Below are 26928 nucleotides of genomic sequence, written 5' to 3' on the forward strand. Positions count from 1 at the left end.
TTTGCTAATTTGGGGCCGAGTGACGCTCAAGAGCACGGCGCGTTGCTACGTAACCCGCTGAAACGACGCGGCCACCGAGGCCACGACGTTGATTGCACTTGATGGGGGAGGAAAACAAAGTAAGTGAGTCGGGTTTCACTCTGGTGCCGCCTTTAAAAGAAAGGAGGAGGGGGGGGGGGGGTGTTAGTGGGGATAGCACACATGCAAACCTCGGCGGCCGCCCGCTCCGGTGTTTGAGTCCGTCTTTATTACCGTCATCACCTGCGGAGGTAATGTTTTTCCTCCGGGCTGATGGGTTGTCCAAACGCAAACAGCGGCGCTCTTTACCCAGCAGACCCTCCGGAACACGAGACGTCTTCATCTGGGCGCTGCCTCATTACGGCTCCTACACACACACACCTCTTCCAACACACACACACACACACACACACACACACACACACACACACAACTCTTCTGCCACAGTTTGATTTGTGTAACGTGCAGAAAAAAACATTCGGCACTACTTTTCCCTCCTCGCTCACTTTCTCTCTCTCTCTCTCTCTCTCTCTCTCTCACACACACACACACACACACACACACACACACACACACACGCACACACACACACACACACACCTTTTGGGTGTAATAAAACAGCAGATCAGAGTCATTGGCTGCTGACAGGGACTGACACTGAGACCGGCTGTTGTTGGAAGGCTGCCTGGGAGATGTTCATTACTCACAAGGCTTGTCGGTTTGGACAGGAGAGGAACAACGGCCTTATTAAGTGGAGACCTGGAGCAGCCGTAGGGGAAATACACACACGCCCACGCGCGCGCCCACGCGGGCTCCCAAAGAAAGTTTGAAGCCGAGCCCTCCGATAGGCTGAGGGAAGTTGGGGGCTGCCAGGAAAATTTCTTTTCTTTTTTTTTTTTTTAGAACTTTTACAACAAATTTGCTGCGCTCAGAGTTCGCCGGCTGACGGACGGACAAACCGCCAGCCGCCCGAGAGGGGACGCCATACTCCACCGCGGAGGAATGCGACGGCCTGGTTTTCACAGGAGCCTGCTGGTATTGATTGGAGTTTTCTGATGTCTGTCTGGCTCATTGTATAACTCTCACAAGAAGAGAATTCAATATTCCCGACATTGCTGAACCCGAAGCCCTGTTTCCATAGTAACTCTGCTCTCCGTCTCTCTAAACATAGCCCTGCTGACTGACTGTAGCTCTCCTCAGATCATCAAGCACGGCTGAAGAGGAGGGAGATGCGTGGACGATGATGTTCTTGACTCGAGGCGATGAAACGATTTGCTCGCTCGCCAGAGCGGCCGACGACGCTTTTGGTGTATTTACAGTCCGAGGCCGCGGAGGAGCGGAAGGAGACAACAGGAGACGGGATGAGAACAGGCTTTTTATTTCACTGGGGTGCGTTCATCCATCTTCCAAAAAGAAAAAGAGGAAGATTTACAAGGCGCTGCTTGTTGAGGTGGCGCCAATGAGGACACTTGCGCTGTTCTGCTGTAAAGTTTTAATCACAAAGCCCCCCCCCCACCCCTAGTTCATCTCTCACCTGCTACTTTTCCCCCCTAAGTTTGCAAAAAAATCTTAAAATAGCAGCAACTCTCTCTAAACAACCTGCTCCATTTCCGCCTCGAGCACAAAAGAAAAAGCGGGCCGTCATAAATCAAAACCACCGCGCCCGTGACGGCTCGGGGACGAAAAGGGGAGCTGGCTGAATTAGCATTTCATGCAGTCGTCTCGTGATTTTCTTCTGTTGTTTTAAAAAAACAAACATTTTTAGGGTAAATCTCCACAGGTGTGGACGGCGATGATCTCTTCACAAATGGATGTAGAGGAAAAGTAGAGGAAGTAGGAGGCGAAGGAAGTCCGGCCCTGTTTTTTATCCTAATCTGTCAGAGAGAGAGCGGCATTTCTGATACTTAAACGTGAAGAAAAGCATGCCAGAAAGCATGGCAGCGAGGACAGTTCTTACTAAACCTCTCATTTCATTTCCTCACGAAGAACCTGCTGATATCTGACGCAACCTTGGAGGCTGCCGCGCTCTTCCTCATCTGGCTGCGTTCCTTGGCTTGCCGAGCCGTCCTCTGTGGAGAGAGAGAGAGAACGGAACATGACGTAAGAAGAGAAATAAGAAAAGAGATCGATACATCGAGCCTCTCGAGATTAAAGCGTCTCGAGTGGCGGCGTTAAATGGCGAGAGGATCCCCTTATCGGGACGAGCAGCTCCCCGCGTCGGTTCATTCGGGTCCGACGTGTTCCAAACACCCACTCTGACAAAAAAAAATAACAAATCTGGCGTGAAAGCAAAGCACATTTTAGGCGACAATGAAAAGCTCGGTTATATATTTTGTTGTAAGAAGTGACCGCGGTTATGAAATATCGACGGTAGGAGCTCAAGAACGGGAGATGATCCCGAAGGCAACAAACGCTATATATCAATATGTCACACCGGCACATCATGTGATGATATTACGGACAATATATAGCTCGGTGAGGGACGGCGTGACGTTTGATCAATGTGCTTGACCATGTATCACATTACCGCCACCACGTGTGATCCTCAACATGAGTGATGAGGCCGGGGATAGAGGAGAGGTCCATCCAGTGTGCCATCTTAAATGTTAGACAAATTGCTTTGGCCCCTTAAGCCCATTTGGCTCTGAAAGTCGGTCGTTATGGGTGCAGGGATGCAGTGTGTGTGTGTGTGTGTGTGTGTGTGTGTGTGTGTGTGTGTGTGTGTGTGTGCACGTACGGCTTTGTGGCACACGGTGCAGAGCGTCTGCAGGTTGTCCAGAGAGCACTGTCCTCCTCCGCTGTAGACCGGCCGGATGTGGTCGACCTGCCAGAAGTCTCCTTCGACCGGAGCCCGGATCATCTCGTTCAGCTGTGGGAGCGCACACACACACACACACACACACACACACACACACACACACACACAGAGAGAAACAGGGAGGTCTCAGTGCGCGGGGCTGGAGGCTTTTTCTCGCACCGCTCTAGATTGGCAACAAAAAAATAAATATCATTTCTTTCTCCGAGTCCTAAAGTGACCTAAATTGTTATTTTGCCGCACGCGCACCCAACCCCCCCCCCCCCCCCCCCCCCACACCCCACACACACACACACACACACACACACACACACACACACACACACACACACACACACACACACACACACACACACACACACACACACACACACACACACACACACACACACACACGCGCACGAGCGCGCGGAGGCGTTCGCGCTAAACAAATCTCTGCACCACAGGGGCACTTCTGCAATGCGCTTCACAATAAAAGAGGATCGAAACAAATACGTGTTGAGGAGCACACATGACAGGGAGGCACATAAGTGGTGGAAATCTACAACAGGAAATAATGAAAGGACGGTTTAAAGGTTGAAAATGACGAGGTTAATGTAAGCCTGTATGGTTTCAAGTGTGATTACAACAATAATTTGCTCCAAATCGATGACGGTGTACTTTGACCCTCTATTATCCGTCACCATAGGATAACTCAGCGACGGCTATATAAACCAGCACAATGAGCAGTCCATGCACATGTAATGCCTGATAAAGACACTGCAATGAGGTTAAATAAACCACAGGGTAATAACATTAAGCTAGTGCTGGCTTTGTAATAACTGGTATTCAATAATACACGTAAATACCACAGCAACACTGTTATTACCAATACTGGGGAAAGGTTAGCATGCTAACACACTAAACTAAGATGATGAACACGGTTAGCATTACCTGCTAACGCATATTAGTAAAAGATGTGAGCAAAGATGTAGTGTATATTGTAGTATTTCCATATTTTACTGTACTTCTAATGAAGTTGTGCATTTAAAATACACCCTTACTTCCCCTGACCCCCGAGGCAGCGTGCTTAGTGCTAATTACCACGTGTTAGCATGTTAGCATGCTGGGACGAACATGAGAAACGTCTCCTGCTAAACATTAGCATACAAACATTGTTATTTTGCTCATGTCAGCATGCTGACACGCCAAACCAATATGGTGTAAATAGTGAACGTAACAGTTGAACATCAGCACCTCGACGTTGTCCCGGTGAGCAGGTTAGCATGCTGACATTTGTATTTAGCTAATACAGCCAAACAGAGCTGCTAGCATGGCTGTAGACTGTTAGCATAGCCTGTCATGAGGTCAGTTAAGGGAGCAACTTGTGAGTATTTTTTTTTAATCATCAATTAATCTCAAATTTGTATTTATTTAAGTCATTTGGTCAGCATAATGTTTAAAATGCTAGGACGTTATGATATGTGACTTTCCATTGTTATTACTGAGCAAAGTGTTTCAGCACAAATGTCGTGTTGACGTATGAAATCTAAATAAAGCTATATATTCTGATTCACTCGTTAAAACGGCAGGAAACGTATTTGAGAATAAAAGAAAGGAATACAGAGCGAGTATGAGAGAAAGCAAGCGGAGAAGCAAAAGATGACTTTTTAGAATTAGAAAGAGAGAGAAGCCTGAGAGGAAGAGTTCAGGGCGAAAAAATCCATTTTCCTGCTTTGAGTGTTACTCTGCCGACATTAAGGCAGCGAGCTGGAATTGATCCCAACAGATTTGAAGAACAGGCCTGCTCATGGGGGCACAGTTCACGTCTCTCACACACACACACACACACACACACACACACACACACACACACACACACACACACACACACACACTCTCTCTCTAGTCAATTGGACCTGCTTTTGTGCCAAAACCGTGCACCTTGCAACACCAGACCTCACTACTACACACTACACACAACTAAATACTGCTGACAGGCACCTAAAGGCCTTACACACATCGCAAAATTCTGACATACACATACTTGCATGCACACACCGAGACAGACCCCATGGTACACACACACACACACACACACACACACACACACACACACACACACACACCAGAACCCCCGGTATGAACCAAAGAATGAGCCGATAATCTGGAGGCTCCTCCACCGCTGCGCCGTCTTATCATGTGGCTGAGTTTGTTTCCTCTAAAGCTCGGCGCATCGATTGGCGCTCCTGCAGCTGCCGGCGGCACAGGGAAGGAGGGAGTGTGTGTGTGTGTGTGTGTGTGTGTGTGTGTGTGTATAAGGAGCGGAGGGGGGGGGCTGGCTTTGCAGAATAACAGCCGACCAAATCAAACAGGCTTACTGGTCGAGGCCTGGCACTGGGAAAAAAATAAAAATGAAATCAATGGGCCCAGCAATCCATTTACTGGGAGCTCGGAGATCAACCTGTGTGTGTGTGTGTGTGTGTGTGTGTGTGTGTGTGTGTGTGTGTGTGTGTGTGTGTAGGTGGGTTGAAAGAAGAGTACAGCGTGCTTTTATTTTTGCACCTACACAAACGCACAGACAAGAGATGGCTCATGTACGTTATGTAGCTCACATCAAGAGGATGTGTGCGTTTCTGATGCTGAAGGTTGGTGCACAGCCAAAAGGACTCCAAAAAAATAAATATGTCCGACCTGTTTGAGTGACAGCTGCGCGAGCCAGGTGTTCTCCAGCATGTCCTTGCGCTGGGAGGGCGGGGCGTCGCGGACCTTCAGGAACAGGTCGTGGGCGTGTAGACCGCAGTGCTGACAGACGCCGCGCTCCGCCTCCAGCACCCGCGAGCGCATGTACGTCTGGCTGGAGCGCAGCTGGAACTCCTCCTGGCACCTGCGGGTGGGGGGGGGGGGGGGGGGGGGGGGGGGGGGTGGGGGGGGGGGGGGGGGGGACATGAATATATCCCCGACTGGAATCTTTCCATTTTCAACCCTAAACAGTTGAGATTCTTTCTTTTTCTTCAGATGCCAGAAGAACGTCGTTGTGGTTTTTACTACTGTGGTTGGATTGAGCATCATTGTGTGGAGGTTTGATCAGAGTCGGGTATCGAGGAGTGAAGCTGGAGGGATTTTGTCCGCGGTCTAATTCAGCGTGACCGTGCGAGGGTAGCATGGAAGGGGTGCGGCGTTTCGCTCAGGGACGGCAAGGCATAGCGGAGACTGAACAAGCAGAAATGTTTCCACTCTGCATTTAAAACATTGTTTGTATTTATGTTAAAATGCAGTGGATTGATCTTGAGAAAAAGGATTGATTTCCAGCTTGTTTTGCACAGTATAACTGAATTTTTAAGGGTGCCAGATGGCTTTGGCACATGACAATCGGTACTCGGGAAGTTTAACCAATTACAGACGCAAACTATTTGAAAGTTAATTCAATATGCATTTCTTTGACCGACATCTCACCAAAGACGACATGGAGTGTCCCCAGAGTAAGCCCCGCCCCTCCGGTGCTCCAAAAGATGTACGTGCATCTGCTGTTCCACACAAGTCTTGTATTGAGCTTCTGAACTGGGCGTCGTCGTACCTGTGGCTGCAGAACCGAGTGTCCCAGGCCCCGCCGGTGGTGGAGCAGGCCTGCTGGCAGGACAGACACAGAGGGACACCCTCACTGTCCACTGCCTGCAGGAAGCCGGACTCTGACGGCTGCTCCTCCTCCTCCTCCTCCTCCTCCTCCTCCTCCTCCTCCTCCGTCTCCGTCTTAGAGGACTCCCCGTCCCGGCTGCGGTCACACGGATAGAGAAAGAAATCTATCACATTAACTGGCTTTATGAAGACAAACTCTTAGAATCATTGATTATTATGCATCACGTTAACAGGAAGACACAGAGGACACTACAGCAAACATTTCCTGAAAATACAATAGATATAAAAAGATATATACAGAAATATTTAGACATAAAAGCCGGTCCTAATCCAATTTAAATATATAATAGAGCACACTTTAGCATTACATATGTTAAGTTATGCAATGCTTAGATAACTAACACGACTGTAAATATGGTAAAATGTGAACGCAGCAGACCTAAGTGTGGGTAAACACTGCGATATCGACAAGAAATGACAAAATGAGGAACTACTTTCAATGTCAGCCTGCGAAATAAATGGATTCCTTCCATTTACACCATCTATTCTGTGCATCTGTTTGATGCGCGGCTGCAGCAGATTTCCAGCCCTTTGTGTCAAGGAAACTTCAAAAGGAAGCTACCTTGACCCGCGTGACAGGCAGCCGTCTGTGAGCCGACGGCGTGTTCAATGTCAGCTCAGCTCTTTCAACACCAGCAACACAGCAAACGCAATTCAATGTTTATATTCATCCAATTTTAAAAAAGCATATATATATATATATATATATGCTTGCTTTGTGTGCTGCAGATGCAGAGTTGATGGACATATGGCTGCTGTGTGTGCGTGTGGAAAATGTCTACATACTGTGTGTGAATGCATCTGTAGAACATTTCGTGTGTGTGTGTGTGTGTGTGTGTGTGTGTGTGTGTGTGTGTGTGTGTGTGCGTCCTTTTGGCAGAGGACAGTGAGTTTGGGCATTTGGCCATGTTGTCCCAGCAGGGTGCTAGAGCCACGTTGGTGGTGACAGATGGACTAAATTCTCTTCCACTGTGGTTTACAATTCAGAGCGAGAGAGAGCGGGGAACAAAGAGACAGAGCACTACAGAGTGAGATTTAATCATTGAAATGGAGAAGAAAAAAAGGAACCTCGCTGCTTCAAAGTTGAGAAGATACCAAGAACTGGAAGTACCGAGAGACAAATACTGTGCCAGCAACATCTCGCGGATGAAAGAGACAGAAATAGACTGAGAACGGTGAAAATATGGTACTTTAGAAAGAAAATGTAACCCAGAAATATGTGTTTATGACTGTAAATGTTGAATGCATTAGCCAGAAAAAAACATACAACATAATAATGTAATTAAAACTAATTATTACGTGTGCTTCACGTTTATCTTCAAAGTCATTTCAATTCATACATGCACAAAGCGAGCGAGCGTGTTGGCAGCTCGGCGTCGCAGTGTGAGGTAACTCGTGCTTCAAACCCCGGAACATCACGCAACATGCCTTCAGCAAACGGAGCACAGCCTGCCGGTGTTTACCACCGAGCTGATCCCCGACGCCGCCGAACAAAGGAAACCGAGAGGCACGGAGAGGAGCGACTGAACGGGAGGAGGATTCTGTTGAGTTCGGGACTGCGACCGCACCAGATTTAATCTGAGACGATCTAGTGCTTCTCCGTTTTAACGTTGCTGATATTAAAGCGAAAACCTGCCATTTGTGCCACAATGGGTTGACGCCTTACTGTTTGCAAATAACACCTCGAAATAACCGGTAGATGTGTGAAATGGCGGAAACTCACCCTGGACTGGAGACACAAGTAAAGTGTAGAAACAGATTCGCATAAAAGCTGATTTAAATCTCTAATTTAAATTTCTGCTACGCTTTTTTTGGAGAAAATGACAGTCTTGCTATATTCTCTTTCTATGTCGTTACCATGCTAGGTATTAGCTTAGCTCGACAGTAATGGTCAAGCTAAATGTTAGCTTTTGCTAAACAACATACTAGCTTTTTAAGTATTTGTTTCACGTCTAGACAGTAACGTCGGCGTTAAACTCCCTTCATGCTACATCACAGACGTTTGTGTGGAACAGCAGCTGCTGCGTCCGTGTGAGGAACACTGTTTGCCGTAGGTTGTCATAGTGATGTTCCATCCTGGGGCTGAGCAGGTTGCAGCTCGTATTAGGGTCTTTATTTACTGTACCAACACGCTCAGCAGGCCTTTGTGCCGCTCACACAGATCTCCATGGAGACAGCGATGGGAAGGAAAATGAAAATAGACCGAAACCCCTGAAGGCGAAGCCGCGTGTTGGCACAAAGCACCTTCATGTAGAGACCATGAAACCTCATCGTTAAAAAACCACAAACGAGGCTGCACGTGATCCGTCAGCTCTGAATAACGTACAGGAATAACTGCAGTGGATAGCAGCTACTGTGAAGCTTTGAGCCTCTCTTTGCCGTGAACATCCGCCCACACAGCCGCCCTTTCACCCACCTCTCCGGAGCGGGTGGCGTCAGCGGAGCGGTGGACCGCCTCTTTGCGAAGAAGTTTTCCTTGGTGACCAGTCGAACGCTGCCTCCCTCCTGCTGGGCCGTGCTCAGGGAGGCCTGGGCCACCTCGGCCTTGCTGAGGTACCTGTGAGAAACGGAGGAGATAGATTCACAAACTCTCTCTGGACAGCGTTAGTAGCAGCTAAAAAGGGAAATCTGATGCCAGAAGCGCGTTTATATTTTCCAAAACTGTGTTTAAACGCAGAACTTTCATTGCTTATTATTAAATTCTACATATTTTCTTGTATTCCGTCCGTCCTCCTCCCCGCGCTGAAGCACTTCTTGCTGCTGCAGCGATCTGATTTCCCCACAGGCATCGTCAATCATCTAATCTAATCCATCCACCACACCGCCGCTTTTTATGGCCCTTGTAATACAGATGCTCTCGGCGTGCAGGTCGAGGATCCCATGAAACAGTGCACGTCAATCTGGACAGGATTAAAATGACCCCGGGGCGTTGACACGGAATGCAGGAGGAGAAAGAGAGCTGGGGGAGTGGGGGGGGGGGGGTTGTTTGTTCTAGGTGGAAGAAAATTGCTGTGGTCTTGAGAGAAAAGTGACCAATCACCAAACGTCCCCAGGTAACATTAAGGCTTTCCACAGAAGGATGATACAACACTAACGGTCCCCTCGGAGCAATTATCCTCTCTCTGGCTGCCTCTACAGGCGGGTCAGAGGTCAGGCGGAGCTGCACCGGCCCTGCAGTTGGCGGGACTCGGCTGCTCGAAGACACGTTGCCAGACTGGATGTTTGCCGACTCAAGTGGGCCGGCTGATATTTTTATTATTCTTTGGTATCAGCTTGGCGACGGTATTTCGTGGCCGTGTGATGATTTTTTTGCGGCTTGTGTAACATTTTGTTCTGTACTTTTATTTAGAAGTTTCTCTGTTGGAGGTGTCTCGTTTCAGCCTTCTTGTTCTAGAGTAGGTGTAACTTTTTTAATTATGTAAATGAAGCAAACAAAACAGCAGTTATAAGTAAGAAAAGACGGATGGGGAGGCGGCCATTGTGCGGCCGTTTCACGGTCAATCAACTCTGCTCACTAACCGTCATGTAGATGGATAATTACAGTTGTGCTTTACAAACATGAACGCTCGCACTGCCACCCGTGAAATATAATCAATAATTGGGGCAACTCCCCGACACATAAGACATGCAGAAAACACATTCAACGCTATTTAACTGAGCAGTGAAGGACTGATACACGCTGCCTTTAGTTATATGTCGAGTTAACCTCATTTGTGCGTTCTTTAATAGAGCTCTATTTAACATTCAGAGCTTTAAAATAGCAGCAAAAAAAGTGTTATTATTATAAAGATATTTAGACATATACCTAAATATGAATGGGTTATTTAATTGAATGCTTACGTGACGTGTTTTTATTCTGACTGCACCGTTTCCCTGACTACTGATGAAACACTAGCCTCCATGAAACGCAGCTATTTAAACAGGAAGGTGTTGTCACTGTGAAGCTAAGCTTTTAATATCTCCACTGGGCCCCACACTGACATTTCCATGCATTTCACTCCACCTCCATCTGGACACAACGCTGTCTCTGGGAGTCGGATGGAAAGTAGGCAGAAAAAAAATAAAGGAAGAGATGGATGACAGGAGGCAGAAAGTGGAGGAGGGAGACACATCAAAGAGGAGAAGTTTCTGTGGAAGCTGTGGGGAGATGATGAAGAAGGCGAGTCTCCATCAAACACACGAGCTCCCTCTGCTTCAAACGGTCCCGGCGCAGAGGCCGGATGAAACGAGACACCTCGCGATAAACTGGAGTCCGACTGCGCTCCTGGGAGAGAGCGTGGATGTGTGTTTGAATGTTGTTCATGCAGCTGGGTGCTCGGACAGAAACGCTGTACACTGAGGTGACTGCTGCACTGCTGGGGATCAAACCTGATTGGCTGATCGGCTAGTTGAATCACAAGTTTGCTGATCTGGGCGGCCCACAAAAAACTGACTGAGTCATCGGATTTCAGAGTTGGTACACTACAGATACCTCTCTCATTTTCTTGCCAGTCGGAGGAGAAGACTGATACCACTTCCCCGTCTGTTTGCTAATTTGTGCTTTTTACAAGGACCAGAAACGTCCTTAAGTCTCCGCTTGTTGCCGGGTAACTGTTCGGCTGCAGCTTCATATTTACTGTACGGACATGACAGTGGCGTCAATCTTCTGCTCTAGCTCCCAGCAAGAGAAGGAAAAAAGTCAAACTATGCCTTAAAGATAACTCGGTGGATGCTTCTCGTTTGACACCCGGCTGCAGGCCGGCGGCGGCAGCCGGTACGCCGACGGCGGAACCCGCAGACGGCAGCCCGGCTCCTCCCGGGCCTGGCCCCGCGGGTTCAGCGCCGGGGGGCCGGGCCCTGCTCAGCTGTGCGAAAATCGAACTAACGAGCTCTGCCGAAGCTGCTGTGATCGATGGCCGCCCCGCCTCCGACTGGCCTCAAGAGAGACGCGGTGCAGAAAATAACACGCACTGAAGTGGGCCACCTCAGAAGAATCATGAAGCTACACATAGTACATGTGTACAGACTGTATTATGAGGACTATAGGCATGCTGCTTGAGACTTCAAATACACTAATAGAGGCTGTGCTACAAACTGGAGGTGTGGAGTTTATCAGGCTGGAGGGTCGAATGAAAGATGCAGTAAAAGTTGCATCACGGCGAGGGTGGGATCTTCTCCGTGTGACTTATTCAAGTCCAAGTTTTTTTGGAAGTGCAGCGCTGAATCGCTGGAGTAAGCTGTTAATATAAGTTGCCATAGTGATGTCCAAAAAAAAGGGCCAAATGTTCTGGTTACTTATCCATCGTTCCATCTGGTCACACGCCGTGCTGCAGTCTATGATTTCTGAATTAATGTTGGATTTTAAGTTGGACTATCCAATGTCTGGGCAAATAATATCGCCCAATGATTTTGTCTGTATGATTACCATCGATGATGTTCATCAGTCAACCTTCTACGTGTTCTTCTGCAACCAAATAGCTCCCATTATGAAGAGAATTAGTATGCAAATATGCAGAAAGGAGAATTCTTGTGCATCCTTATTCTATTATAAAGACGTGTTATAGAAGCAGTGATTCTGTGTGCAGTAATCCGAGCAACGAAGCGCACTTGTGCAGGATGCAAACCCGATTAAAATCCCCCGAACTTCACTGAAATCACGAAGACAACATCCGCGGCGCCGGGGAAGAACCCCGAGCAGAGTGCATCAAGTTTCAGGGCCCGCTGAAAGCCGAGCGGCGAACCGCCCCGCTGAGCCGGAGCCGGAGCTTGATTGGTTCTGATTAGCGAATAAATCAGACAGGTATCAAATCAAGCCGGGCCAATTGCCTCCTACTCACACCTTGATTAGGTTCATGCACCCAAACACGGCCCCCCCCCCCCCAATGAGAAACACTCTCTTGCGGACTCTCTCACACACACACACACACACACACACACACACAGAGAGAGACTACCCTGTAATTGGCAAACTCTCCGTGCCTCGATCCTCGCCAGCTGTAATTAGTGTGCCAGCAACAATGCATGTTTGTCAAAAAAAGAAGAAAAACACACACACACACGCGTACACATCCCATCCTCTCTTCTGCCTCCGCTGACACCCTTTGATACACACCCACACACACCCACACACACACACACTCTATTGAGCCTTCCACAGCGCCCGGGGCAGTTAGTATTTACAAATCTGCCGGTTTCTCTGTGAAATCTCACACGTTGCTTTTTCCGGTTTCTGACATTAGCGTCGGGAGCTAATCCGTCCCGCTGTTTCCAGCATGTTCAAATTATCGCTGAGCTCGGCACAACAGGGGCGCTGGGTCAGACGAGCTCTCGGAGGGGGAGGCGCGTTTGTCCCCTTGTTACGGCCGACAGATGTATTCACGTGACGGGAAGATTTACTTACGTTTTCAATCATTTTAGAAAAAAGAAAATAAAAGGGTCCTTAATCCGCAAATGAACTACACACAAAATGTGAGTAGTAGGAGGTGCAGGGTTGCTAGTGTAGGTACTAAGCTAGTTAGCCGGATATGCTAATGATTGTAGCTCACGTTAAAGTAGAGAAACTCACCACCGTCCAAACTCTTTAAATGTTGATTGTTGCTTTTACAGCAGTACCATGCGCACCTCTTCACCATGACCGTGCTACGGTAACCATTCGCTGTTCTCGGGAACGTAAAGCATTGGAAAGCCAAAGTAGCATGTTTTGTCTTTCTGACCTCTTGGTGCTGGAGTGAGGGCGCTGGGCGGCGGCCAGCTGCTGCAGGCCCAGAGTGGGGCTGTGGAACAGGAGGCCGCCGCGTCGAAGCAGCTTCTGCTTCATGGCGGCCAGGCTGCTCCACTCCTGAACGAACCTCAGCACCTGAGGAGGGGGAGGGGGAGGGGGGGGGGGGGGGGGGGGGGGGGGGGGAGAGACACCTCACTTCAAATTCAATTTCAAGCTAAAACTGAAAAAAAATAACTGCTAGAGCCTTCGTCTCTCAACACAAATTCATAGTTTGGATATTGTGGCAAAAATTGTTGTTGTTTTGTTTTTCAATTTTAGAAAATACACTTTCGAAACAAACAATCCAAACCTGCAGAGCACCGACACACAGGAGGAGACAGTTTCCAGACAGCTGAATAAAAACCCATCAAAGCAAGAGAGAGAGCTGTATATGCTTTCAGCCAAGTCAAGGATTCAAAGAAAATCCACTGGCACAATAACAAACAGCACACCAAGCACCGCGGCCTAATGGGCAATTTAGCTCCGTATATTACGCCCGAGAGCTTTTCTTCCCTCCCCATGGATGATAGCTGCTCTGAATGAAAACAAACTATTCACAGCTAGGTTTGCTTTGTTGACGTTTTTGAAGTGGAATTGTGAGTATTTTGATCGAAGGCAGCAGATTAAAACCAGGTAAAATAATGAATTAAAGAATCCAGCTGTAGTTTGAGATCAGGGGAACTAGAGGCTGATATTCAGATGAAGGCACTTGGACGTGAGCCGAGGGAAAGATCAGAGGTCAAAGTGCTGCAGTACGGACGTAACGAACCGACTGATGGAGAAAAACCCGGCTCCACAAAGACCGGGTTTGCCCGGTGCAGCTGAAGACTCCGGACAAGCTTCAGAAATATGCCAACAGCTCGGCGAGGTCATCAGAGGTCATCAGAGGTCAGCAGAGCGGCGAGGCGCCGGATCAGATGTCAGAAGTCGTGACTGAGGAGGAGAGTGGGATGCCGTTTTCAGCTTCATGCTACTCCGATGGTCGGCCGGGGGTTAATAAGTGAGTATCAGACATCGTGTGGGCGGAAACTGGGAGCGCTTAGATTTATCACTGTGAGGCTGGATGAGGGCAATATTCTGTATAAGTCTTATTGCCAAATAAATAAAGAAATCCCATAAAAATTAATGTATTCTATCACGTAATGTTTGTGTATCAAAGCCTGATGTATCTCCTTCCTCTGTGCCATAGCGCTCCATTGGTTGTGTAAAAAACTATTACTGAGCCACGTTGTTTACCGGCCGACACGTCCCTTCATAACCATGAACACACACACACACACACACACAACACACACACGTAGTTTATCTCGACTCAATCCCACATACACCATCCTGCTGCTGGAATCACCCACTGGAGCACCGAATGTGGATTAATCCGCCGCTAAAAGTAGTGCCCAACAAATACGCTATTAACTCCTGTTTGAGTCACGTTTGATGTACAGTGCCCACCTGTTCTAGCCTCATTATGTATACATTATTCATTCCCTTAAAAAGATTATTCTGATATCATTTCAAGTTTCTTTTTGCCTCTCTTTGCTTGTGCAGAGTGCAGGTGAGCGCTCTACCCACCGCCTCCCCTTCCCCGCATTAAGCTCGCCGGCCCGCTATTGATTTTGATGGACAATTGGAGTGTAAACAGGGGGCGTGAATGATGGGTCGGAGCGCAGATGCAACTCACGCCTGCGTTTTACAAAGCAACATAAACAACACGACAGGCCCGGGGTGTCTGTCGGCGGCTCCGGGTTACCGCCGCGGCAGATTGCAGGATTTAATATTGGCCGGGGTGGCGCGCGGGGGTCGTTTGAGGCGATGATCCGTCTCGTTTAACGACCGCCATAAAGCGGCACTTTCTCTCTCTCGCTGGTCCCGAAACCCCCCCCCCCCACACACACACACACCGCCCCCTCTCTTTCCTCCATCACCCCCCTCCCTCCCTCCCAACGCCTCCTCCCTCTCCCACTTCAGGCCCTGCGGTGGTGGAAGTGGGCGTCCGCGCTACCACCAATCCGTCAGGCTCCCAACGCCGCGCTGCTGCTGCTGCTGCTCTTCCTCCTCCTCCTCCTCCTCCTCCTCATGATCATGGGTGTCATTAGTTTCACGTGACTGTAATGCACACTTAATAACCCCGTGCAGCGGTGTGCCTGGTCTTCACTGGGTCAGTGGAATTGGCGAGATAGCCCTGCAGACTGCGATATCAAACTAAATTATCTCCAAAATGAAGGCAGCCTCTGGGCCTGCTCGCAAAAAAAAAAGAAAAAACTCAACTACACTCTCGAGCAGATGTAAAATTTTCTGTCATCTTGGAAATGATGTGAAGTCATATGCTTTCATATCTTTCTAATCAATCAAAAGAAGGAAATATTGGCACATTTTACAACCATGTTGAATCCCCTCCGAGGCGTTTTCTGCAGTAATGACACATTAACTAGCTACACGTCCCTCGTGCAAACGAACCCCCCCCCCCTACATGCACGCCCACGCACGGCCATGAATATCAAAGCGCCTCATGCGCGCAGACCTGCGTTCGATTTTCCCGGCGCCGGCGGAAGGCCTCGGGCAGGTCGTCCCAGCTGGTTAGCTTGATGTCCAGCGGGACGAAGCTCAGGTTCAACGGAGTCCCGTCCTACACATGAGCAGACAGAGAGGAAGAGGACGGCCTCAAGCTAAAGGTTTGTTACCGCTGCTGCTAATACCACCATCACTCTCACTACTACTGAGAGATATAGAAATATACACTTCTACTTCTAAAGGGAAATACTATATAGAATTATCTTTCCAATTATTCTCAGCATATCAATCAAGCATACATATCATTTATGGGTTTTTTAAATTTGCATTATTGATTAAATGTTCTCTGCAAACTGTAAACCTAAATTCAACTGATAACAAAAATGCAATGACATATTTAAAATCACATCAAAGCACACACAACTTTACCACATGAACAATATAAACGTATCATTTGTATTTGGGGTTTACATGAATTACAGCTCATCACACTGGGACTATAAATGGCACTATGTAATGAAAGCAATGCATCTTAGTAGAGCCAAAATGCTGAGATTTTGATTTATTTGTCTCTTTTTTTTTTGCGTAAATGCCAAAAACATAGACCGGCTAAAACGCCTCTCAGGGCAGAGCGAGATCAACACACTTAGTGTTAACGGTACACTGTGGCACCACTACACTCCACACAGGCCCTTCATGGTTCTTTGGAGGTTCCCGACTCGCTGCTGAGTCACCTTCGTAACCAAAGCGAGTGCCGCTAAGTGAATGACGACGCAGTAACTGTTTCACTTGCCTGGCAAGAATAAATGTCAGGGTAATAATGTGGTTATATAAGAGGGACGGATTGCCAACAAACCTCTCAGATGCTGTCTAATAAATTCCTTCAGGAGAAGAGAGAAGGTGGGTGTCTTTTCTGTTTTCTCATCAGCTGCAACAGGTGGATTTATTTTACTGCTAACATCACCTTCTCAGATAGCAGAAGTTAAGGCTTCTGTGAACTAGCAGGATAAAGTCAAATCCTACCGTGTTGACATGGACATTCGATCATACATACATACTGTCCTCTCATAGTACAAGTCAAGAATAGCATGACGGTTATTTGACTTCAACATTTTCATGTTTGAACTGTAATCATTTTTCTCTTGCATTCTCTCTAGTGTCCACCAGGGGGCGACTCCTCTGGTTGTATAGAAGTCTATGAGAAAATGACTCTACTTCTCTCTTGATTTATTACCTCAGTAAACATTGTAAACATGAGTTTATGGTCTCAATCTCTAGTTTCAAGTCTTCTTCAATACAGCATGATGTTCATTTAGTACATGATGGTCCATTTAGAGTCAAACAGACCATAAAGCAGAGGATGCTTTAGGGCGGGCAGCTGTGATTGACAGGTCTCTGCTGCTACCTGAGCCGTAGACTGCGTCTCTACGTCACTCATCCATATTCCAAATATGGTTAAAAAAAACACATGGCGACGGCCGCAACCCAAGATGGCGACGGCGAAAATCGACGAACTCAAGGCTTCATAACGGCAGTCCACAAACCAATGTGTGACGTCACAAAGACTACGTCCACTTCTTATATAAAGTCTATGCCACCAACCTGTAATACTTATGACCTTCCCATCGGCCTCAGCAGTACTTGTGTTTAGTAGCAATTAGCAAATGTTAGCATGCTAACATTCAAAACTAAGATGGCGAACGAACGCGGTTAACGTTACACCTGCTAAGCTTCAGTCAGCATGTTAGCATTTTGCATTGAGAGCATGTTAGCACACTGACGTTAGCATGCAGCTCAAAGCACTAGCATGTTTGACTCTCAGGGTCCAATTCACAAAAAGCTTAACCTGCACAAACAAGACAAAGTCTGACAAGAGGCAGGATGCAATGACAGTTTAAACAAATGTCTTCCCTCTCACTCCACTAAAAAAGTACAAATTGCACGATTTTATGAGCGTGTTTGCACTTTAATATCATTAGCGCAAAATCTTTCGTAAATCAGACCTTGAGACGCGGCAGATAGTGGTTGCAAATGACGCGCAATTCATGGCTCTACAGCGGCCGCAATCCATTCTTTGTGAATTCCCCCATGGGTCTCGTTCCCTAATGCACATCTGGAACGCGTGAGAATGAAATGTGTGGAACAGGTTGCGGGTAATAACACACTGTCGCTATTGAGAAATGGGAGCCTCGATTGTTAAAGCCTTACACACTCCTGAGAACAGAAAGAAAGAAAGAAAAAGTACAAAGGAAGTAGTCATTTCGGAAATAAACTAAACTAAATCACAGCACCAAAGCCGTCACTCTATAATTAAGAGCCAAGGAACCAGGTTTATAGCGTTTAATTAGTTACATTGTGTTCGGCACCTCACCTTGTATTACACTTCAGGTATTTCCAGCCGAGCGATCCCATTCCTAATGACTAACCTGCAGAACTTATATACAATTACATCCAAGTTCTGTAATCTGTCTTGGTTGCCATGGTATTTTCTGTGGTAACCGAGGAGCTCGTTAGTGATCTCACTTGTCTTTTATTCTAATATATGTACACTTTGAAGATAATGCTTCTCCTGTGACAGTATGCATGCATTAGTAGCAAACAAATAATGAGGGTTTTGTGAAGAGTATAAAGAAAACGGCATAAACCCACAAGAATGCACCTTGCTGTGATTATGGGTAATCACGCCGCCGCAGCTCGGAGGTATCTGCAAAATAATAATAAAGAAAATGTTCCAGCTTATTGCTGCTTCATTAGCACTAACTACTGTCAATTTGAAGGCTGAGAAGCCACTTATACTCGGTGTTAACTTCACTCGGGTGACAGCGACTGTGCCAAACATCGGGGACAAGAAAGAGGCCGAGCAGAGAATTTAGGTAAAAGCTGCAATATGGATTCCGGCTAAGAGCCACTTCAGCCACTTCAGCCACGGACGGAGAGAGGACAAGCAGGAGAAAAGATTAAGTTTAAAGGTTAATACCTGCCGGCAGCCGACTCAGGGATTTGAAAGATACAAATCAACATTAGGACGTTTTTTTTTCTTTCTGTGCCGTACCCTCGGTGCACAGAGGCCCACGTGTTTATTTGGATTATGGCTAAATAAATATCATGGAGACTCAGGGGAGCGGCGGAGCGGGTTGTGCTGTTGCAGCATGAAGCAGGAATTAGAGCCTTTCTAGATGAGAGAAAACAGGGGCACTATCCTCCCCATTGACAAATAATCGATCACTATTTAATATTTCATTGGGTTATAATGAGTCAAACTCATTTCATCTCATGTTTGGGACAAATACGACAGGATACCGGAACTGGCAGAAATAATAATTCTTAAAAAAATTCCTTTTTTAGAAGTTCAATGTCGCATTTCTTACTGCACAGCTCTCATTTAAAGACATCTGCAAGCTCAAGCTAGCTACATATATGAATTCAAGCGAGAAAAGGAGGCTGCTAGCATAAATAATGCTAACGAGGCTACACGCAGTTAGCTCCTGCAGGTAGTGAGAAATTAACTGAGTTTGTCCCAGACCATCGCCAGGTGGCACGGTTTAGAAGCACACCTTCACACGTATAACGTTAGCATTTAAAAAAAGGGAGTGACGTTAGCATGTAGGAATTTTCTGTTGTTTGCAAGTTGAGCGCATATAAACGCCCTTAATCTGTAAATGTGTACGGTTAGCGTGGACTTCCTGTGGTTTAACGTCGAAACAAACCCAACACTAGACACAAAAACTATCACCAGCGTATTCAAATCCAGGGCTCAGACGAGACCGCTAGATGCTAATAGCAATGTGCAGTCTGAGCTAACAGAAGTTTCCTTTTTGGGATATTATCCTATAACTATAATTGTTGCAGTTTAACCCCTGATGTTTATCTCCAAATATTTGTTGTAGATGCTAGTAGATGAGTATTTCAGTGTCATGGCAAAATAAGTTCAGCGCAACATAATGACGTCATGAACCCCGCCCTTCAGCTACGCCTGGTGTGGTCATAAACCACCCAGTGACTCCTTGACTAAAGCAACAGTCTGATGTGCAGGAAATGGACATAAAACTCCAAATACTCTCAATATTTCTCATTCGAAACCCGCGGTGACAAATCTTCCTCTGATTGTGCACTGAGCGGCCCCCTGTGAGACTTCTTTGCCTGGTCCAGGATTATCCCGATGTGACAGCTTTCCAGCCAGAATTCCTACAGTTTATCATTTAAACGACAGCGGGGGACATTTATCTCCGCGGCTTATCGTCTCAGCCACGCGTACGCGGCCACTTCTACTGCCGCCAGGGTAATATTCTATTGGTGATTCAGTTCAGCTATTCGGTCCTCTCTATGTAAAACCCTCTTGTCTCTTATCCGCGTTAGGAAGGAATCTGAAGCCTCATGAATGAAACAAAAGGGCGGTAAGTATCACAATCCGATCAATACAGAGGTCTGTCGACGAAGTGGCACTCAAGACGAGTGCTAAGAATGCACGGCAGCGTATTCAGAGTCAGAATGGGGCTAAACTGTAGTTTGTCTTAGTCTAGAGTGCAGGAGCACCACAAACGTCAACGAAAAAAGCCCCTGAAAGGACATTTTACTTGATTATCTGAATGAAATAGCAGGAGTCTTATCACAGAAGCCGAGAGGCCGCCTGCAGTTTGTTTAGAACATAAGATGATTGGTTGCTGTAGGTACAAACCGTCTCCGCTTCCCTCTCTGGCTCGGTGCCGTCGTTGCTCTCTCTCGGTCAGCTCTTTCAAAATGGGCCGACCGATGGAGCTCGTTAGGGGTTTATCTACAGATTTATGAGCGGCGTGCGGCGCTCCGTCACTGCTGCCAGTGTTGCTGTTGCTCATTGCTTTTTGAACAGAGCAGCAAGATGTTCAATTGTTTTTTATGTTTTGAGCAATGTTTGCATCCATTTATTTCACACCGTTCGGTATGTCAAAAACACAGAGAACATAATATTAAAGGGGCACTCTAGTGATTTAGTGCTACACTACGCTTCCATAAAGTTGGGAGATGTGCAAAATACATTTAAAAAATCAATGCCGCAGAGGCCAAGATATATATATATATATATATATATATATATATATATATATATATAGAGACTTTTAGTCTCCAGCTTATGCAACGCAGCCCGCATATTTTTTCTTTCGTGATAATGCACTGTAATAAGTTACATTAATGTTATTTGCATTCTTAATAGTGAAATCACCGGTCATAAATTAAAAGGAACACTTCGTTGTTGCTGGGAAACAAAAGGTGGATGGGTCAGGCTCAAAAACAACACTTTATCCTACATCTCCCATAATGCAACGAGACCCTCTCTCCTTGGTAAACGTCCATGTCTGTCATCCCCACGTTGTAATGAAGGCTTTCTGTTTAAAAAATGTCTTCAAGCCAATGCCACCCTGATGACATCACTATGACGTCATCGGGGTTATTTTCTCAGACTTGACCAAAGCTCCTCCACACTCTCAAAATGTACTACGGAGCCACGGTCACAGGCTTGAGTACTACTTCCCGTTGCAAGTAAACTGAACTCGATATGCAAAATTGGTGGACTGTGCCTTTAAATGTATCTAAATAAAAGAACATGAATGGATTGGGAGAGCTCTCGTTCCTCTGGTAACAGACAGGAGGCAGTCAGGGTTAATATCAAGCATCAAGGTTATATTCGGTTATTTCATGAACCTATAATGACACGACGGAGCATGCTTTTCAAGTCCATCAAAGTGCGGCTTGTAACCGGACCAATTTGAGCTCTTGCAAATCACCATTACCTTCATTCTTAAACTCCGACCTTCTTAATGCTGCCCGCGACTATCTCCTCACATCTGTCCCGTTTGCTAATTGGCGACGCGTGACGGAACTGCACGTCCCCCGTCTTTTTCAACCGGCGTATTGTTGTTTTGCAGCTCTATCTAAAGAGATCTTGAGCTCAGCGAGACCTCCCACTCCCAAAAAAATAAAAGAATTGCTGCTTTGTTCACGGTTTAGTTGAATATGACAGGAACAAGCTGGCGAGGAGCTAAACATCGAGTGGGTACATGCCCTTTCAGTTTGACTTATTCTTGCTGCCTTGAGACCCGACATAAACACCATTGCATCAGAGGCTTCCGACTGTCATTTAACAAGTGAAAAGAGAGTTAGCAGCTTCAAATGGCTGCACGAATATCAGTTTGAAATGGTCATGATTTCAGAGAAGAGGAGCATCATTACCACATCCGGCTTTCTCTGAATGGAAGAACAAATTAAATGCAGCTGCTTTTGAATTCATCACTTAGTGCGAGCGCGTCGTGTTCACCACCAACGGCGACTTGAGTTTGTAGACTGAGGACGGATTTGGTGAATGTGGCCACACTTGACCTGAGAGAAGAATAAATATCACGTAGAGTGGCTTTACAGACGAAATCCAATATGTTTGTTGTTGTGTAAGTGGCTTTCAGAAACGCTCCGTTAACACTTCTTCCCCCATTCGTTTCAGGCCTCGCAGCAATAAAATGTGTGTAGATATTTGTTTTCTTCATGTGGTATTCTCTTTTCTTTGGCCCGGATTCAAATACTGCACACTAGTTGTTCCTTTACACTGGTCCTCTCCTCAGGCAAGAATGTGGTTTACTAAAGGAAAAGTGAAGGATGTTGATACTGTAAGAACAACTGTAAGCTGTAAGAACGCCTTGGTAGCGACCAATCACTGTGTAGCCCCGCCCTAAAGCATCATTTACTAAATGAACATCATGCTGTGTTGAAGAAGACTTGAAACTAGAGATTGAGACCATAAACTCATGTTTACAATGTTTACTGAGGTAATAAATCAAGAGAGAAGTAGAGTCATTTTCTCATAGACTTCTATGCAACCAGACATCCGAGTCTAACCGTTATCCAACATGCACAATCAAACGGGTCGATGCGGTACCTTGGCGTACAGATATATCCGGTCCGTATACTGGCTGGCGCAGAACTGCAGGCCCGGGTAGGCGGGGCCGGCGCCGCTGGCGTCGTCGTCGTCAGCATCGGAGGACGGAGACGCAGCAGCTCTCCGGTCTGCGGGCAGAGAGGAAGGAAGGAGGCCGGTTAATATCTCACTGAGTATATATTATTGGCTCATTATTGGCTCTCACAGCTTTATTGGTGCCTCTGTTTGCTCCTCTGGTGATGCAATGACTCGCAGCCGCATTAAACTCCGGCAGCTTTTCCACATTTATTACACGGAGCACAATATTGAGAAGATATGACATTTGTAGCGCATCATTAAAATGTGTACGCATACCACCCGATATTTAGCTTTATTGCTTTCAAACACTTGATTATAGAATGGGAAATGAAAACAGTTGAGTCATTATCTTTGACATTTTCATATAAATAGGAATGGAAGTCGACTTTGCTTCTTGCCATCACCGGTTGATGTAACAACCAACCTACACGTGGAGGTCGAAACATTTCTCTTTGTATGTTTGAAAGCAGCAGATTGTTTCGAACGGCTGGAGGATGAATATAGAAAAATATAAGAGTTATCTTCAATTACACTTGTTTTTTTTAAAGCTAGTGAGTTTCAATCATCTTGAATGTGCCTCATTGTCAACAGTGGACAGAAAGGAGCATGGAGTAAAGATAGAAACACTCTCAGCTCACGCTGGTTACTGGTCTTAGCGTCAGTTTCTGAATAACTATCAGGTGACAGAATGAGCCGTGCATTTGTGGAATCACGCTTCATTTGTGCTCTACAACACCTCCCCCTGGTTTGACGTTTGGTCCAACACACAGGCGCCGGGTTCAGTTTTTCAGACCTTAAGCAAATAAGGCTATTTTTCCCGGCGTGCCGAGCTGCGCCTTTAATGTTCTGTGAAAGCCCGCTTCTTTGACAGAAACACGCCAATTTACTCCTCACGTTTGTCTCTCAGGAATATGTCAAACAGCAAGGTGGAAACGCAGCGAGGGAGGGAGGAGAGACGGAGAGCGAGTGATAAAGTGACGGTCGCAGAGAGGGAGGGTCATTAATGTCGGCCATGTAGCTCGCTCATCCTGCCAGCATCTAGCAAGAAAAGGTCAGCCGGTGGGAAATGAGAGCGCCGCTGCACGACCACGCTTCATTTAGACAATGACCTATAACACTCTGATAATACTTGCCTTAAATCACTTCACGTGGCCAGTTGTCTGCCGGGCCCGCGAGAATGTGGGCGCGTGTCCGTTCGGCGTGCTAATGGGGGGGGGGGGGTCTGTGACACAAGAGTTTTTCATTGAACAGGCGCCACCATGTACCTGGTGGTCACGGGACAGAAGCAGCTTCAGGAGGGTTGAGTGACAGAAGAACATATGGGTACCAAGACAGTGCTGATTGGTTGAAATAGATGAAGGATACACTACGTTCTGTCAAAATAAGGTGTTAATAAGGGTGTATGCAAAATACATACATGGAAATAATCTTAAACTTGAGCTGAAAAACAATAATGTTCCTCTCGGGCTTCCATAGCATCAGGCCTTTAGTTTACAGTCTTACATTTTATTTCTGTTTTACCTGCTGTGTTGATATATTCAGCATCAACTATATTTCACAGCACTACTATCATCTAACACGCACCACTACTACTCTTATGATCCACCTTCATTGAAACTCTACTTCCTGCACAGATGGCTATTATTTGAGACGTCCGCTTTGAATTGAGAATTTACCGAAGTTACACTCCTGCCGCTGGTTTGCCTAAAATTTGCGTTGCAGTTTGATGCTAAAACTTTTTGTTTAAAAAGGTGATATCATCACGTTAACTCATTTCCTCTCCTTGACCTATCCCGTACAATGTCCATATTTTTCAATTTTATGTTTGCCGCCCTCATAGGTGCAATTTCCCTGGGTCTGGTACACGCTGTTCTGATCTCATCCCGGATTCAGCTGGAATGGGCCACGCAGAAGCATTTTGCAGGACACTAGCGTTTTACAAAATCCCATCTATCTGTCCTTCTACATCTGTAATGAAACCTAGCAGCTCTGCAATGTGCACCCTATATTTGTTGTAAGCAGGTTTTTCTCCCCCCTTCCCTTGTTTGCAGTGGGGGGAACGCGCCAGCTGCATTAAGTGGGCCATTTAAACGATGGGGGCAATTCATCTTACAAAGCCGTCTTATTAGACTGTCACTTACACAGTATGAACAGTGCCTTCAAAACACCCCAAGGGATTTATCTCTTATTTTACTGCGAGAAAAAGAAAACAATGCCTAATTGGACTGAGTCATCTCATCTTCTGCAGGATCGGGGGGGGAAAAATAAAACATTTCCAACTGCACACTTCAAGTGTGAAGAGATTTGGTGCAGCTGATGCTGCTGCAACGTTTTAACTAACATTAAAGGAAAAAAAACTTGTACCCATGTTGGAATGTTTGGGTCATGCAGATAGATGAAGAGACAGACAGTAAGGAGAGGTAGAGGAGGAGTGATTGCCTGTCTGTGCTGTGAGGAAAGTAATCTCAGAGCAATCAAGAGGTGGGGGCGGCCGACAGCTCTGCGGTTTGCCTTCTAAAACCACGGGCAGGTAGAGGAAAATCATTAGGCGCCGCTTCTGACCCCATAGGTCACTTTTATTAGACAACCGCTGTGTTTCGCACTAAACCCACGCTGCCTGAGACACAGTGGCAAAGGTATGCAACGAACAAACGGACTAACCATCAACAGGATGGATGGACAGAGACAGATATGCAGGCAGGCAGACAGATAGACAACAGACAGACAGATAGACAGCTGCATAGATAGATAGATGGAATGGACAGAAAGTTAGACAGATATAGTATCTAGCTAGACAGATATAGACAGATAAAAAGACGACAGATAGATTGATAGCTAGCCGTCTGTCTACCTATACAGAGAACAGAAATAAATCAACAGATAGCTAGATAAGATAGATAAAGTTAGTTATATAGACAGAAAACTAAACATAGCTAATTATCTATCTAGCTAGGTAGCTACAGCTAAACAGACAGGAAAAGAGACGACAAAACAATAGACATACAGGACTGTCTCAGAAAATTAGAATATTGTGATAAAGTTCTTTATTTTGTGTAATGCAATTAAAAAAACAAAAATGTCATGCATTCTGGATTCATTACAAATCAACTGAAATATTGCAAGCCTTTTATTCTTTTAATATTGCTGATTATGGCTTACAGCTTAAGAAAACTCAAATATCCTATCTCTAAATATTAGAATATCATGAAAAAGTATACTAGTAGGGTATTCAACTAATCACTTGAATCGTCTAATTAACTCGAAACACCTGCAAGGGTTTCCTGAGCCTTGAAAAACACTCAGCTTGGTTCAGTAAACTAAATCACACGTATGGGGATTATCACAATATTCTAATTTTCTGAGACAGTCCTGTATAGCTAAAGTAGCTACAACAGCTAGCTAGCTAAATGTCTATCTATATAGACAACAGATAGCTAGACAGATAAAGTTAGCTGTATAGACACAAAGACAGACCCATAGCTATTTATCTATCAAGCTAGTTAGCTATAGCTAGACAGATAGACATATAGCTAAGGTAGCTACAAAAGACAGAAAAATAGACGACAGACAGCTAGCTAGTTATATACACAGAAAAAGACGAGAGCATGATCGACAGATAGCTACATAGACCAGAAAACAGCTAGCTAGCTAGAGAGTTAGCTAGTTACGTACTCAGAAAAATGGACGACAGAATTAGACAGGCATCTAGCTAGCTAGAAACCGAACATGACAGGCAGAGGCAGAGAGACAGATATTAGTTGTCTCCAGGGAAAATAACGTGTCTAAAGGGAGGTGGGGGGCCAAGTTGGCATCCAGCAGTGTCTCTTTAGTGCTGCCGTTTCTGATCGACAGTGAAGCTTTTATCTCTCCCCTAGAGTCGGTCTAAATAGGGGTTTAAAAAAAGAAAGAAAGCGTAGCCTTTCGCTCACATTTAGTATTTCTTTGCCTGTGAGTAGGGCGGGTGGGTTGGCACAGGTAGCCACAGAGATGGGAAATTAACCACTCGACAATCTCTGGCCACTAATAGATGTCAGGGTGTGTGTGTGTGTGTGTGTGTGAGAGGCTCTGAAAGGAAAGGAATCGGTCAAGTTGTTACACACAGATCTTGGGATGTTAAAGGCTAATAGGGGTTGATAGCGTGCCTGTTAAATGGCTTGTGCAATATTCCTTCCGATGTTACGTATTCTACAAAGA

General features: G+C 46.1%; 1 protein-coding gene across 1 annotated transcript in view; it reads right to left on the reverse strand.

The window, feature by feature from the left end:
• Positions 1–1571: 1571 nt before the first annotated feature.
• Positions 1572–26928, reverse strand: part of zranb3 (zinc finger, RAN-binding domain containing 3) — a 56515-nt gene continuing 31158 nt past the window's right edge. The window contains 9 exon segments of the mRNA XM_079185986.1: positions 1572–2087; positions 2756–2887; positions 5507–5699; positions 6390–6508; positions 8863–8880; positions 8882–9065; positions 13201–13343; positions 15766–15870; positions 22657–22784. Of these exon segments, the coding sequence (XP_079042112.1) occupies positions 1989–2087; positions 2756–2887; positions 5507–5699; positions 6390–6508; positions 8863–8880; positions 8882–9065; positions 13201–13343; positions 15766–15870; positions 22657–22784 (1121 nt within the window). The 3' untranslated portion in view covers positions 1572–1988.

Source organism: Pholis gunnellus (genome assembly GCF_910591455.1).
Source record: "Pholis gunnellus genome assembly, chromosome: 24".
NCBI classification, from domain to species: domain Eukaryota; kingdom Metazoa; phylum Chordata; class Actinopteri; order Perciformes; family Pholidae; genus Pholis; species Pholis gunnellus.